Raw genomic sequence first — 17,255 nt, forward strand, 5'->3', positions numbered from 1 at the left:
AAAATGCAAGCAATGCCTCAGGCGTTTTTTGAACAACTATTTACAAAACAATCAGATGTCACACAAATTATTTGTCAAAGGGAAAAATGCCAGCACTCACAAATGTCCTTTTGGTAAATTTAATAAACCAACTTGGGTGGCAGTACCAGAAACACAGACATTTTGACAGAAAGTCTTTTTCATAGAAGAAGACTTTCTGTCAAAATGTCTGTGTTTGTCGCTGTTTTTGGCCATGCACATTTCTAGGGGATTTATTTTGAGAGTGCTTGCTTTTCTCCTACGTGATTTTACACAAATTATTTGTGCCACTCTGAAAAACAGTTCCTGTCCACCACAACACACTACAGGAGGAGGACACAACAGTAGGACAACAGGAGGAGTGACACACACTGTGTGGCTCTGCTGCCTGAGCAAACGGAGATCCGGACCTGGTGGGCGTGCCCTGCCACACCGTCCGCTCCTCTGTGCGGACCTCCGAGTACCACTCAATGCGGTCGTTGGAGGCTCATTTTCCTCTCTCCTCTTCCAAAACACACTACACCACACACTAACTATACACTCCAAACACGCTAAACGTCACAAATCCCAACTCTATCTGTGATCGCGATCGCGGTCTCTCTCGCTGCCGTCACTCCCACAACTTCCCCCTCTTCTCCAGCAACAAATGATGTGTGTTGCCATACAATTTTGTGATTGGTTGACGTGGTGCATTTTTCAACCAATAGGAAAGGGGGTGTCGGTTTTTTTTGGTTTTTTTTGCTGTTGCCTTCAGCACTTTAGTTGGCCGAACGGCCCACTTTTACCGTTTCTTCCTGCATCAAACGCGGATCAAACGTGACAGAAATATTCAGGAAAATCATGGCGTTTATTATTTATCATAAGTCCAGTTTTATATGGCCTATCAAGACGATTTAAAAAGTGGTACAAAGTTTGAAGTTTGCACTTTCCACACAAAATGAAACGGAGACTCAGCGAGGCTGCGTGTTGCTGCTACGTCGTCTCAAATCGGTCACGTGATTTTGACGCGCCGGCGCGGTTCTGGACCGCAGGGGGTTAAAAAAAAAGAAGAAAAAAAGGGCAGTGAAGTAAGGGTGGGCGATATGGAACAAAATCAATATCTAGATATTTTTACCTGGAATTTCGATATATGATATATATTGATATTTTCCGTAATAAATAAATGGCCGTTTTTAAAAGGCGGTGCTTTCAGTTTCAGCCAGCCCCACTGATTGCAAACTCTGGTATGCGGCCCGCCAGAGAGTTTGATCTGGCAGCTCAGAAGGATCACATTTGAAGTAAATAAAATAACATTTGAATAAATAAAATGTATACAAGTGAGCACATTAGCGAGAGTGACCATTTCCGAAACGAAAGCTGCGGGTCACAGGCACAGCAATCAAACATCATGCAGACGAAGCTTCTGTTTTCACACATGGCACTCGTTGACCGGTAGCTTGCATGGAGTCAAGAAAATAAAGGTGGATAGTGAAGTAAATGTTCCGTTTTTCAGTTTCATCTATTTTTCAGGATGAATGAACAGAGGATTACTTTTTTTTTCATTGAAGTGAATACTTTGTGGAAAAGTGAGTTGCGAGAGGAGTGCGCATGCATAAAATCAACCTACGGTAACGCACCGAGTTACTTTATATGTTATAATAGGTCATAACCTATTTCATGTTGTTTCAATTGGTAGAGTTGAGAAACCCAAATATACAATGGCATGACATGGCACAACTGTTCACCTATGCGTCAGTTTCCAAAGTAGACTAAGCTTGCAGACACATAATTAATTGCTACATTGCAATTTTTTATTGCTGAATGCATGCTTATTAGGGCTGGGCGGTATACCGGTTCATACCGAAAACCGGTCGTTAATTTTGTTAGGATACGAATTTTTCATATACAGCAATACCTGTGAATAGCCCAAACAACGTCCAGAACGTGCGCGGTGGCAAAGTGTTTCAGCGGGGACCCATTTCACCGCTGCACACCACAGGTGTGCTAGAGCTGGCGAGAGTGAGAGCATAGAGAAAAGTTTAGAGGCGAGAATGGCTGCCGGAGAGAGTCCTGAAAGTGAAGCAACTGTACATGATGCTGAAGAAGAACACAATGACCCAGAAGAACTCAAAAAGAGCAGTGTTTCCCCTATATGCAGCTAGCAGCGGCGCACCACCGGAAACATGATGGCATGTCATTTCTGTCTCTACATGGTCGCACGTTTACAATTCTCCTCTGCTCTCTGTATCGCACACTGCGGAGTTTCGCCCCGATGCACACTCTTTTTGGAGTTAATTGGACTCACCGATTTGCAAGTTAGCCCTTTTTAGGAGCACAGCTGTTGTACTGAAACAGACGGTGCTCAGAAAGAGGGACAGGGAGAGGCGGGGCAGAATGTGTGTGTGTGTGTGTGTGTGTGTGTGTGTGTGTGAGTGAGGGAGAGAGAGGGAGCGAGAAAGAAGTGGCGGCTGCGGAGCGGAGAAACAGGTAGGGATGGGTATCGTTAAGATTTGAACGGTACTACTACTCTTATTGATACTGCTTATCAATCCGGTATTTTAACGGTACTCCTATCGATACTTTTTGAGGAAGAAAAAAAACAAATAAAGATCATAAATTGCTTTATTTTCTCAATTCTCATTATGCAACAAAATAGTTTTGTAACAAAACATTTTACTTTCTACAACTTGAAATGTAAAATACATAAAATAATAGTGTTGTCATGGTACCAAAATTGGGACCCACAGTACAATACCAGTGAAAGTATCATGGTTCTGAGTAGTATCACTATACCACAGCAAAAATTAGGCAGATGTGCCTTTTGTCATTTATAAAAAGATAAATCACTTTTCTATAATACATCAATGATATTTCAATGGAATAAATTACATATTGACCTATTCATACTTCAAAAACAGCATCAATAAGTGATTAACATAGGGGGGATCAATATAAAATAAATTCATAAAATAACAGGATTTTGGGAAACTATGGGGGGGGGGGTATTCCTCCTCCCCCAACCCCCCCACGGAAGAAAATTTTGAACATTGTAAATTGAAATTAATTTGTATACAAAATGTACAGAAAAGTAAAATCATCAAGTTTTGAAAAAGTATTGCAATTTAATTTTGTCTTTAATGTTATTATCTTATATTATCTTTGTAATATGATTATCTTATATAATGTTATTACTATCCTAAAACATTCTCCGGGTCCTCTGTAACTCTGCAGGACTTATTTCCACCCTGCCAAGCAGCAGTACCGTGGCGAACGGTCCCTAACTGCGGGGAGAACGGAGCAGGCTTCCCTGGAGGTCCGCCGCTTTTCCCGGTCCCTCTTCTCCACACTTTGGGCTCTAGTTTCACAGTCGGGACGAGGCGGGGGCGCAGCGCACCTGCGCTTCGCCAACTGGGTATGGCCAGGCAGATTTTGCAAGTTTGGCACACCGTGCGCGCCGGCGCAGCTACTCGTCTGTCCCACTTCCGTCCCTCCTACCTGCGCAAGTCGGAAAGAGGGAGGAGAGAAGGCGTGGAGTGGGTTTTACACACATCACACCAATCAAATGAGCCCCTCTCCTCGCCCTTAAATGTGCCGCACGAAGGCGTAATGAGAGTTTACTCAATTCACCATGGCAGAAGAGAGCAGCAGCATCAGACGGCCAAACTTCTCCCAGGAGGAAACTGATGTTTTGGTCCAGGAGGTCCAAGCTCGCAGTGTCCGAATATACGGAACTGCAAGCAGACCTCCACGGGCTGATGATGCAAAGGTAGCCTGGGAGGAGGTCACCACAATTGTAAATCAATGATGCGTTTCTCTCGTGCGCGCGCTCTCTCTTTCTCTCTCGCAGTCTCACTCTGTTTCTTTTCTTTTGGCTTTTCTAAGATGACAGATGCTGAATATATACTCCCTATCTGATGCTGTGGCTGTTTGTGGTTGGCTGAGAGGGATGTGAACTCATTAGTTTGCAGCTGTGTTAATCAAATCAGGTTGGGTTTCCATTACGCATGCCAAACGTGCCAAACGGTGCCAATCCCCTTTGATCTGACATCAGATGTGACGGGACAGTCGATACAGAGATACATTTATGTGCTGATTGCATATAGTTGCATTGAATAGTGGTTTTGTGGCTATTTATTGCATTATTAATGTGCCTGATATTCTGGAAACCTGCCTGTGAGGTTTTGGTGACATGTGCGCACTGTCCGCTGGTCAGCCAAACTTTGGCTTACACCGGCTGCACTCCGCCTGCGCTGACAGTAGACCTGGTTTCAGATGGTAAGCTTTTAGCGCACCTTCAGCGAAGCCTTTTGGCACGAAACTGTCACTGCGCCAAGCTGGATCTGTCGACACCTCCCCCTGCTGCGCCGCCACACCCATCTCAGCGCACCTCGGTCTGCCAAACTACCAAACTGAGTGCGCCTCGGGTTGCGCTGCTCGAAACTAGCTCTGCGCGGGGTTCGCCACCCTGCGCTGCGCCGGGAAACTAGAGCCCTTTGACTTATTTCCACGCTGCCGACAGTGGGACTTGTATTCATTGTGCCGACAGTGGCTTGGAAACCGTGTCACATGGGGAAGAGGGAAGGCGGCTGAAGTTCCTCCAACATTTGCGGTTAGGTTATCATATTTTTTTATTGACAAAAATATAGGCTGCTTGGGCTGATTTTTTTTTTTTATGCGCACATGTGCCCCTAAATATTTTTTACAGTTCGCACACACTTATTTTTAGTCGAGTGAAACGCTTGCACTGTCGAGTGCTGGATCTGACAGCCTGAGCACATCGGCACAAAACACTACAGCGTTCGAGATATTATTTATATCATGAGAAGTCAATACTTTCGGCAGCCAAAATCTTGTATTTAGAAACTATGGCGGTTATTAACTCCAGGTGTTGGCTGCTAGTATAATGTTACAAACCTGGACTGGACGTAGATGAAGTAGCTATGCTAGGGCAGTTAAACACTGTACATCTTTCTGTCTGAATGTGATGCACTTTCGCAAGGTGTTTTGACAAATTACTAGTGTTGCCGCCCTTACATGCAAAACATCTGTCACACTTGTGACAACGCACTGTGTCTGCATCAACTCTTGTAATGTAAAGCCACACTTTTGACCGTTTGGCTCTTTCCGCCATCATTATCTATCTAAAGGTAGGCTACGAGCTTGAGTTGGTGAGTGCATTGTCTTGTGTGCGTGTGTGTGTGTGTGTGTGTGGGTGCGCGTGTCACTGGAACAACAGCCCCGCCCCCCTGCTCTCCACTCACACACAGCAGGCAGCCAGGGTGAGTGAGACAGATCTCTCGTCTTCAGGGAGAATAGCGAAAATTGTGATACAATAACGGATAATTGATGGAATTGGTGAGATAAATGTGCAAGATAACATTTATCTTGTAAAACCAAACAAAAAAAAACGCGACTGCTCCAGTACCGATAGCAGAACCGGTCAGAGCTTATCAATACTGCGGTCTTGAAGAATGTAGCCCCGGGGCTCGTTCAATACCGGAGTTCGGTACCCATCCCTACAAACAGGTGAGACAGTGTGCAGCAACGGACCATATCGATGTAAACGATAGCATCGCATTCCATATCTTGTTTTAAAAAAATATCAATATTTCCAAAATAGTGAGATATCGCCCGGTCTTACAGTGAAGTGCACCTCGCGTTTTGTGATCTGCAGTACGCTCTCTCTGTGATCAGGACATAAGCCATTCCTGTAGAAAAGAGTAGGCCTTTGACTTTTTCAACACAAGATTACCTGCTTATTTCTTGTCTTAATTGTCCTAATCAGAATTTTGGGACGATAGTGGCACAGGAGGGTATGAATTATTTTTCCTTTTGAAAAAATTTAATTGATAGTTTGTTACATTATCACCAAAGGACCAAGTGACAGCGAAAACATTTATAAGGGACATGACATCCGAATTTGTCCCCATGCTGCGTTGTTATGAGGAGAGAGTCTTGCGTTGGCTCTAAACTTTAATATCCCTCTCTCTCTTTCTCTCTCTCTCTCTCTCTCTCTCTCACTTTCACACACACACACACACACACACACACACACACAAAAACCAAAAAACAAAACAAAAACAGGAGACACATTGGCAGCATTCTGTCCAAAAGGGGTCTCAAAATGTGACTTAATGGTCTCAGTCTGGAGTCCTGCATAAGCTTATACACTGGTTGCACTCAGACTTGAGCAAAGGAAATCCACAGGAATAACAGCAGCATTTTGAGGTCAGTCATTCTAACCATGCTGATGTCTTGGTTGAGGTATGATGATGGTGTGTATATTTACATCGTTGTATTGACCGGTGATGCCACGTTGTTAAATTAGGGTTAAAAGATTATTGGTTAAAGTAATTTATCACTCATCACTGTCAAACATTCTCTGGGTTCAGCTTCATCAGTGTGAGGATGTGCTGCCTCTCTCTGTTTTATTGTAAACTGAATCTCCTTACGGTTGTATTTTGTTTCCTTTTTATGCAATTTGTCAGTGATGGAGTCTTTAAACTCTCACAGCAATGATGAGCTTTTAGTGCCTCTTAACTGAATAAGTTTGAAAAAGTTAAATGACTTTTGGTAACTCCTTGGTTACAGATTTGCTTCCAACAACCTTCAGTGAATTTGTCGTTTGCACTCAAGTGGGAAGTATGTGCGTGTATATAAATTGTGTAGATTAATGTACTGTATGTCTGACTGCAGCTGCTGTCCAAACTCAGATCTTACCATGTGTTGTGGTTGCACTGCATTCCAGTTTGATGAGCTGCTGTATGTGCACTTCTGTACATTTCCCTTGGAATGATTTTAAACAAGGCTGATAATTATTAGCTCTTTAAAAAAGCTGTTAACAGGAAGTCTTATTATACCTTTTGTGATTGCAGTGAAAATATTTTGGCCATTTATTCACAAAAATGAAAGAATGCTGAAGTGGAGGAAATGTGAGGTGCATCAGCAGTTTTTTGTGTGTTTTTTTCTAAACAATCTTACTGTTCCTAATTACTTTAATGGTCAGTGGTGAACTGGAGACCATCCTAAAAAAAGTTGTTGACATACAACAACATCTTTCTCCCCACACATGACGGCTCCTCACCGCACGTGTCTACATGTCTGGTGGCCAGCTTGACATTTGATCCCAGCGGTAGGGTGGGGCACTGAGCTATGTGTTGTGCCAGCAGCATGTGGTTAAAATATTCATATCGCTGTGTTCGAGCCACCAAGCTGCTGCCATATCTGTCACATACAGTACAGGCCAAAAGTTTGGACACACCTTCTCATTCAATGCGTTTTCTTTATTTTCATGACTATTTACATTGTAGATTCTCACTGAAGGCATCAAAACTATGAATGAACACATGTGGAGTTATGTAAAAAAGGTGAAATAACTGAAAACATGTTTTATATTCTAGTTTCTTCAAAATAGCCACCCTTTGCTCTGATTACTGCTTTGCACACTCTTGGCATTCTCTCGATGAGCTTCAAGAGGTAGTCACCTGAAATGGTTTCCACTTCACAGGTGTGCCTTATCAGGGTTAATTAGTGGAATTTCTTGCTTTATCAATGGGGTTGGGACCATCAGTTGTGTTGTGCAGAAGTCAGGTTAATACACAGCCGACAGCCCTATTGGACAACTGTTAAAATTCATATTATGACAAGAACCAATCAGCTAACTAAAGAAAAACGAGTGGCCATCATTACTTTAAGAAATGAAGGTCAGTCAGTCCGGAAAATTGCAAAAACTTTAAATGTGTCCCCAAGTGGAGTCGCAAAAACCATCAAGCGCTACAACGAAACTGGCACACATGAGGACCGACCCTGGAAAGGAAGACCAAGAGTCACCTCTGCTTCTGAGGATAAGTTCATCCGAGTCACCAGCCTCAGAAATGGCAAGTTAACAGCAGCTCAGATCAGAGACCAGATGAATGCCACACAGAGTTCTAGCAGCAGACCCATCTCTAGAACAACTGTTAAGAGGAGACTGCGCCAATCAGGCCTTCATGGTCAAATAGCTGCTAGGAAACCACTGCTAAGGAGAGGCAACAAGCAGAAGAGATTTGTTTGGGCCAAGAAACACAAGGAATGGACATTAGACCAGTGGAAATCTGTGCTTTGGTCTGATGAGTCCAAATTTGAGATCTTTGGTTCCAACCGCCGTGTCTTTGTGAGACGCAGAAAAGGTGAACGGATGGATTCCACATGCCTGGTTCCCACTGTGAAGCATGGTGGAGGAGGTGTGATGGTGTGGGGGTGTTTTGCTGGTGACACTGTTGGGGATTTATTCAAAATTGAAGGCACACTGAACCAGCATGGCTACCACAGCATCCTGCAGCGACATGCCATCCCATCCGGTTTGCGTTTAGTTGGATGATCATTTATTTTTCAACAGGACAATGACCCCAAACACACCTCCAGGCTGTGTAAGGGCTATTTGACCAAGAAGGAGAGTGATGGAGTGCTGCGGCAGATGACCTGGCCTCCACAGTCACCGGACCTGAACCCAATCGAGATGGTTTGGGGTGAGCTGGACCGCAGAGTGAAGGCAAAGGGGCCAACAAGTGCTAAACACCTCTGGGAACTCCTTCAAGACTGTTGGAAAACCATTTCAGGTGACTACCTCTTGAAGCTCATGGAGAGAATGCCAAGAGTGTGCAAAGCAGTAATCAGAGCAAAGGGTGGCTATTTTGAAGAAACTAGAATATAAAACATGTTTTCAGTTATTTCACCTTTTTTTGTTAAGTACATAACTCCACGTGTTCATTCATAGTTTTGATGCCTTCAGTGAGAATCTACAATGTAAATAGTCATGAAAATAAAGAAAACGCATTGAATGAGAAGGTGTGTCCAAACTTTTGGCCTGTACTGTATACTTTTGTTGTTTCTAGCATCTCCTGCTTTGGGACATAAAGAGGCCAGGTGTTCAACATGACTGTGAGCTGCGTGCTGAGGGTGGGCGGTGGCTTAAAAAAATCTAGCTTCCACCATAAACACTGTTGTTCTTCCCTCAGCTCTGCAGTTAGTTTGTAACAAACGGATGCATCTTATCTCACTGACTGACTCAACCAGCTGCAACTCAAGAGCCATTATTAACAGTTATGTAAAGAGCTGTAATGATTAGGAATGCACGATATTGGATTTTTAGCTAATACCTGATATACTGATTTGGCTGATAACCAGTACCGATATATCTGCTTTTCCCTCATCTAATTTTAGTGATTATCAAGTCTCTTCTGTAGTGGAATTAACATCATATTACGCATGCATACTCTTATCATGATGGCCCACCAGCAGATGGACATGTGAAATACAATACTTGTCAATGTCATTGTGCAAAATAAGAAAAAGCATATTGGCTGATTGTGATAGCTCATTTCAAAGCTGATATTGGCCAATGCTGATAATGTAGCGATATTATTAGCATGTTGGCCGATTCTGTTGTTTCACTTTAAAGCCAATATCAGCCAATACTGATGATGTGCAGATATTATCATGCACCCCTAATAATGATGGAATGGAAAATGGTGAATGCAGCCTGCCAAAATAGTTACAGTTTATCATACAATATAATGTCTTACTGAGATTTTACATCATTCGGGGTTCAAGCCTGAAGTGATGAAACGCTGTTGTTTTTGTGTAAATTTATTTATTTTTTCTTCAGAAATGTTTTTACAAATTTCTGTGAGATGGTACGATGTTGAAACAAGAAATTTTCACCAATGATTGGAATTTGTGTGCAAATACTGCTCAACGCATATGACGCCAGTCGGCTGGATGTTGGCGCTATAATTTAGGCACAAAAATTCAATTTTGTAAAGGCCATGTCCCTCAAACTGTAAGTCCAATTGACGTGAAATTTGAAACACATGTCCAGCTCAATGTGCGTTACAAAAAAGCCTCAAAAACCATTGAGGTTTGCCTCACTCCATTTTCTACCATTTGCAGTAAAAACTAAAATAAACTGTACATTTAATTTGCACCAGATTTTCTGTGGATCATCATTGGATCAAGCTTATTAAAAATGATCAAAAGCTTGTTGATATCTCACTGGGTTCTGAAGATAATGACCAATAAATTTTAGAGAGGGCTTGGCTCAGCACAAAAATGGACCCAACTCCACAAATGTAGATCCAATCATCACAAAACTTGCAGGACATTTCTACATCAGTATTAGCAATATACTCTGAAATTTCCATTAAATCGACCACCGGGGGTGTGGCATAACACTAATCAGACGATAAATCAGAAATTCTTTGTCCACTTATTACAAAACTTGCGGGATATGTTAGATAATAATGTTGAACCACATGTGTAAAATTATTTTGAAATCAGTCAATAGGGGCGTCACCAGTTGAAATCTGGCGCGTTGGCCTTTTTCCAAAATTTGGCCATAAATTAATGGCCGTTGTCCAAACATTACTAAATTCAGTGGATGTTTTTGATTAAGACATTAGAGCATGTCCTGTAAAGCTTTCTGCAATTGACCAATACAGGGCTCAAGTCATCAAGGATCAAGTCATCTACACTCATCAGTAGGCTCATTCCAGATGAACTGTGCCTCACCTGGAAAGTGGACGAGAGCAGGTGGCTGCAGCAGGAGGCGGTGACAACAAGCTGCGGTCAAGTCGGAGGCTGAATCCAAATGTCCACCCTCTGGACTTGCAGACTGAGCCCTCGCGGACTTGAGTTGTACAAAGTATGATGTATTTACTGTCATCACGTAAAGTCTGCAAGAGCAGAGACTGCAAGCGGCTGATAGACAGCCTCAATACCGTTTTACTAGTTGCCGTGGAAACGTTCAACTATCGCTGTTGTCATATTCATGTCATAAAAGGTGATGAATCATGCCTACTCATCTGTTCCTGCAGAAAACAAGATATAAATCCCATATATAGCCTTTTTTGTGACTAAACAAAAATGTATAGGCCTAAATACATCTTATTTTAATAATCTACATACATTCAAAAACTCAATAAATTGGGCATCACTTACATACATTACAATCATTGAAATATTATCAGACTCATATATCAGTTTGTTCTCAGCCTTGAATTGTTTTAATTATGATAGATGATTTATTAAAATTAGGGATGCACCGAAATGAAAATTTTTGGCCGAAACCGAAAATGAGGAAACACTTGGCTGAAAACTGAAACACCGAAAGAAATTATTATGCCAATTTTTAGTACCATTGCATTTATGGCTATGACTGTGTTCTTACCTCACTAAAGTCAAGGCATTGCAATTGCATAAATTAATATTCATGCTTCAAAGAATAAATCAATTACAAAATTATGAAAATATTTTTTAGCACAGACATTCCAACAATGCACAATATAAAATAAAATAGAATTCTAAATAAAATGTTTTACTTGACCCCACTCATGAATAACCTACAGGTCTATAACTGACTGGCCTATTACTGGCTGCTGAAAGATTGTAAAATTTAAATATGTTCTCTCATAAATCACAAAGTGCATTTAAGTCAAGTGCGTTTTAAGATTTTCTCTATAGGACTACTACAACAAAGTGCAGTCAGAACAAGTGCAGCTGCTGAAAGATATAACAATATTTTCTCTGTAGGCCTACAACATAATAGTGTATCAGAACAAAGATTGCCATAGCCCATATAAGGGCTTGAGATTAACTTTTTACATGGTAGCACTGGTGCTCTTAACTTGAAGCAAAATTTTGGGAGCACCCACCATAATGTAAGAAGCACCAACAGTGTAATCGATTTTTTTTTTATTGCAACAAAAAGTCGACATTATACTATATACATTACATTGTATGTGTATAGTACACCTATCATTAACAACTTTTTCAGTTGAAGACATTTTTAGAAAAAACACCACTGAACTACTGAACACCACTGTGAATGAAAGCGAAACCTTAGATGATGATAATACTGATGATGATCCTGGCTCTGCCAGACCCAATTTGCAAAACGCGAATGGGTCTGGACACGGAGTGTACATTTCCTCTATTTCCGAGGGGCGGTATCAACGGCTGTCACTCAAAGTGCCACTTCATGCAATTGGAAAGATGGAAAAACCAATCAGAGTAAACAAAACGTGTGACGTAGGCTAGCACAACACCACTGGGATAGCCGCACCAGAAGAATTATTTACACTCACACCAGTGCTCCCAATTATATTTTGAGGTTGCACAGATGAAATTGTGGTCGCATATGTGACCAAAACGGTTGCAATTTCAAGCCCTGCATATGTTAACCGTAGGCCTTTAACAACAACAAATGCACCAAGAATTGCAAATGTGCAAAGTGGAAAACAACGTCCACCACAGACGGAGTGGGTGTGCTGGGAGGGACTTTCCTTTTCTGTGCCGCGTTCTTCTCATATAAGAAAGGCGATCGGGATGTTTTGATTTCAGGTGGTGAATTAAACCTGACGTGGAGAAACTCTTTGCATATGCACCCCCTCTTGAGATTTCAGCATTACACGATTTACAAACAGCTATCAGTGGGTCTTTCTCTGATATATTGACATATGCCCACACCGCAGACATGTTGGCTGGCTGCGGTTTTTGCTTGCGTCATCATAACATCCTGTTTTGGCCATGTTGTTTAGGTGTTAAAAGTCTTTTGGCCGAAAACTGAAAATGCATTTTTTGGCCAAAAATTTTCAGTGGCCGAATTTTCGGTGCATTTCTAATTAAAATGCTTTACAGGCTTTCTGTGATTTATGTTCATGGTTCAACCTCCACGTTACATTAATTCTCATGTAAATCAGCATTATATCAGTTTGCTGCTGCAGAACAGCTGAGCAGACCTGTTGCTTCAACTACATAGGCTAAATAAATTTTGTCTGACTATAAGGTTAATATTTTCAGAGGAAAAAAAAAGACAACAGCTTTCATTAAAGATCAGTCAGATATAGCCAGGGATTCACATCTGTACAGATATTATTTTAAGAATCCTCACATCCCACTGACCATAAGTCTTTGTGATGCTAAATACTTCAATAATTAAGACAGTCCAATATTAATAGACAGTAGACTACACAAAAAAAAATAAAATGGGCAAAAATGTGTATAATTGCAGTGCAGGATAATTTAAGTTGTGCCCCTAAATTTCCTGCTTGTGCTCCTAAAATCTTCAGTTAGGGGCTACGGTGCTCCTACTAAAAAAAGTTTGCAGCCTTGCCAATAGGAAGTGACAGTGTTTCCAAAGAAGAGTGTGGCCCTGTAGAGATTTAGACGTAAATAAATAAGCATGTGTCTGATTGTCAACAAATCTGTTGTTTATCTGTAATGCAGGTGTCGTAAACTGTGAAAGGTCTTGACCGACCCAGCTTTCAAGTTTTTAAGGTCTATGCTGGCTTGTACCCTGGAATGGCCGCTTGCAGCTATATTTATTATTATTATCATTGTTATTATTATTATTATTATTATTACTGAAGACACTGTGTAGTGAAACAAAGCCAACTAACACTATGAGCCCATATCCATTAACATGTGACAGGGTTTTTCTGGGGGGGAGTTTTTCCTTATCCGCTGTGAGGGTCCTAAGGACAGAGGGATGTCGTATGCTGTAAAGCCCCCTGAGGCAAACTGTGATTTGTGATATTGGGCTTTATAAATAAAATTGATTGAATTGATTTGTATCTGGATAATATATCTGGATAGAGTAACATCTGATCATTGACCTTTGCATTTAAAACTGGTATTAAAGGGGGACTCTGCCAGTAGGGCTGTGCATCTTCACTGGTCTCCCGATTCGATTCGATTACGATTATCCTGTTAACGATTCGATTCGATTCGATTCCACGATGCATCACGATGCACTGCATTCTTAATTTCCTATATTACTGAGCATGGTTACTTTTTTAATCAATTAATACAAGCAGTCAGATAAATATGAACACCCTTCTTTATTAGAAAGTGCTTCAGGATTACCGGTAAGTAACATCGATGTCTTAATAAACCAAAATAAATGAATTAAATTAAATAAAACAAATACTTCTGCAGGCCAGCTGCAACCTTTAGCAACTGTCCTATACTCAAAAAAGGACACTGAATGTCTTGAATGTGGCAAGCATCAGAAATATGACTTGAGTCTGAACAAAGCAAGCAACAGCAGTATTTCTAACAGTAAATACTAAAATAGCATCAATAAAGCACAGTGTACTTCTTCTTCAAAAACATAAATAACATAAACACAAATAACATAAATGTCAATGTATGAACAGCAAATTAGGCTTTAAACCAAAATAAATTGTAGAGGCCTAGTAGCCAACTACCTATAATCTTTGTGTGAAAATGGTCATCCTCCCTAAACCACACATAAATCTGTCTTCTACTGTAAAACAGGGTACTTCCTGAATGTGGCAAACATCACAATGTGTCTGAACACAACAAACCACAGGTAGCAATGAACTACTAGTTTATACAGTGTAGTGTACTGTTTTATGATATCAAAAATGTTAACAGAAGCTCCTAATATTAAATCCAATTGTAAACTGAAATAAAGAGTATAGGCCTAGCCTACCCATTGTGTGGAAATGGTCAATCCTCAAAAACAAAACATTCTAGTGCTGTAATCTACAAAAAGGTTTTCAAATAGCAGCACTGGACACAGGGCACTTCCTGAATGTGCCAAATATCACAAACATGGCTCACTGATCAGCATTTGGGAATTTGTAGGTTCTTCTGTAAGAACACCAGTTGATCCACATGTTCTGGCTTGAGAGCACTTCTCTTTGCAGTGACAACATCTCCTGCAGTGGAGAAAACTCGCTCTGCAGACACGCTTGTGCCTGGGATACACAAGTACCGCTTTGACAGCTGAGAGAGGAGGGGAAATGTGACCTCCTGGACACGCCACCAGTTTAAAGGATCCTCAGTTAGAGGGAGAGCTGGGGCTTTATAGTATCTCTCCATTTCCTCTTCAGCCCTGGCATAGGGGGCCTTTGGTTCTACTGTACTTTCAGTGTCAGTGAAGGACTGTCCCAGCAAACTCACAAGCAGTGATGATGGGGCCTTTCTTTTGGGAGCAGAGGGGCTGTCCTCTGTGGGTCTCTCTTCTTCCAGAGTCCCCATTCCCCCAGGCGCTTCATCCACTTCTGTCCTCCTGAGTGTCCTCTCATTCTTGGTTTGAACAAAAGAACACAAAAAAGAAAATTGCATTAAACTAACAGTTAGCACTTATTCTGTCAAGCTCACATTTATTAGGATAATTTTTTTCTGTCTTATAAAAACTTTCACTCTTTGTAACTACTATTAATACTATTATGAGTATTTTAAGTTTGTTTTAATAAATTTTACATGAAACCTGGTAAAATTACCTCCAAAGATGCAGCCTCCTCGGTCACTCCTCTGTAGATCTCCAGTCTCTCCTCCTCTGTTAGAAAGGGCAGTCCCTTAAAACGGGGATCCAGGGCAGAGGCTGTATGAAGGATCTTCTTCTCTGCCTCACTGTTGTACCTCTTCAGGAGATCTGTCTTGATGGCATTCTTGATCTCGTGGATCATGGGTGAGTCTCCGATGGTGTCTGTCATGTTCTGGAGAAGCTGTGCATGTATTGGAGCAATGAGAGACACTGTTGGGTTGCTCTCTTCTGACATCAGTGTGGTTGCATCCTTCATTGGCTTTAATGCACTCACAGCGTCCTCTGCATTTGACACATCTGTTTCATTGAGAGTGCAGAGGTCTGACTGTCCTCTCCTCACCTCTGGAGACAGCAAGGTGGCACAGATTGCAGGTTGTTGCTCCAAGAACCTCTCGACCATGTCGTATGCACTGTTCCACCTTGTGGCAACATCAGTTAGCAGCTTATGATTTTTCAGGCCCAGACATTTCTGTTTCACTTTCAAAGTGTGGTTCGCTATAGTGCTGCGGTGGAAGAATGTTGTTATCCGTCGCACTCTGCCCAGAAGCCTGGAGAGCGTGGACACCTGAAGCGCCCTCTGGGACGCGAGATTCAGCGTATGGGCAAAGCATTTCACATGAGGGGAATTGAGCTGCAACAATCATATTAGACGCGTTGTCTGTCACCAGCACTACATCTTTCTCTGACAGCTGCCATTCTTCCACAACATGAGACAGCAGCTCGGCCAGATGAGCACCTGTGTGAGACTCGTACACGGCTCTCGTTTGCAGCACGTGCGACAAAATCTGCCAGTCCTCGTTAACGTAATGCACCGTTACTGTTAAATAAGACTCGGTCGCAACAGACGTCCAGGAATCACATGTTATGGCTACTCGACTAGCTTGGCTCATTGACGCCATTACCTGGCCTTTAGTTTCATTGTAGAGTGCAGGTATGACTTTGTCTGTGAAGTGGCTACGTGAAGGAAGCTTATACCGTGGCTCCAGCGTCTTCAACAGGTGGCGAAACCCGGAGTTTTCCACAACCGAATAAGGCCGTAGATCCTTAGCTATGAAAGCCGCCACAGACTGGGTGATTCTTTTAGCTTTCTCAGCATTCGGCGGCAAAATTGACAGTTTTTCATCAATTCTTGGCTGAGCTGGATCCGGTCTTTCCTTCACGGTGGCAGGCGTTAGCTTCTCGGAGTGAAAACGGCTAACGTGATTCCTCAAGTTAGTTGTATTTCCAAGATATTTAATTTTTGTGTGACAAACTTTACACACAGCGTGCGTCTTGTCCAGTTCGTGCTTCCCGGTAATTTCATAAAATCCGAAATGTGCCCAGATGTCCGCTTTCAAAATACTAGGTGCGTTTTTTATTACTGGCTCTCGATGAGTTTCGTCTGCCTCCGCCATATTGCACTGATGTTGTTCTCCCACAATTCAATGCGATGTTACTATGACGACGTTATTTTGAAATCGACAACTTTATTAACCAGTCGCGACCGGAAAATCAAGCAGCAACGTGAGGATGCTATAATCGATTATGCTCAGTCAGTGCATCGATGCACAATCGTCCATATCCGCATCGCGATGCATCGTAGAAATGATTAATTTCAACACCCCTATCTGCCAGTATTACACATAAAATTCACTTTGGTCGTGATGAGGAGTCCCAGTCATCTTGTGAAATCAGTTGTGTAATGTCCTCTGTGGCTCTGGAAGAACTTTGTCTAGTCTGATAAAAGAGCCCTGACGACATCTTTACCACAGGGTCTCTCCTAATGTCAGAACAAATTACTACAAATGTGAAATACAATATGAAGTTTAATAAGTTTATAACTTATATTCAGGGCCACGTAATGAACAAGTGAAGCAATTATTACCAGACTGTCATCTAGTAACTACGCTGATAACAAAATGAGATGTGTTAGGATGTGTTTGAT

General features: G+C 41.8%; 2 protein-coding genes across 2 annotated transcripts in view; one reads left to right on the top strand and one right to left on the bottom strand.

Annotated features, from left to right (window-relative positions):
* The window catches only part of arhgap39 (Rho GTPase activating protein 39), a 242,489-nt gene that overhangs the window by 17,308 nt on the left and 207,926 nt on the right, over positions 1-17,255 (top strand). The window lies entirely within an intron of this gene.
* On the bottom strand, positions 14,523-15,947 carry LOC144463705 (E3 SUMO-protein ligase ZBED1-like). Its single transcript, XM_078169079.1, has 2 exons — positions 15,288-15,947; positions 14,523-15,090 (listed from the first exon to the last, which is right to left on the bottom strand). The coding sequence occupies exons 1-2, from the start codon at positions 15,729-15,731 to the stop codon at positions 14,626-14,628; spliced, it is 909 nt and encodes a 302-aa protein (XP_078025205.1). The 5' UTR covers positions 15,732-15,947; the 3' UTR covers positions 14,523-14,625.

The sequence above is a fragment of the Epinephelus lanceolatus genome, chromosome 6 (genome assembly GCF_041903045.1).
Source record: "Epinephelus lanceolatus isolate andai-2023 chromosome 6, ASM4190304v1, whole genome shotgun sequence".
NCBI classification, from domain to species: domain Eukaryota; kingdom Metazoa; phylum Chordata; class Actinopteri; order Perciformes; family Serranidae; genus Epinephelus; species Epinephelus lanceolatus.

Bases quoted from the DNA above. Each gene is read 5' to 3' on its own strand.
- LOC144463705 (XM_078169079.1), bottom strand. From the start codon at position 15,731: ATGGTCGAGAGGTTCTTGGAGCAACAACCTGCAATCTGTGCCACCTTG. The intron at 15,091-15,287 runs GTAATTTTACCA...GTTCAAACCAAG, and splicing joins AGGAGGCTGCATCTTTGGAG to AATGAGAGGACACTCAGGAG.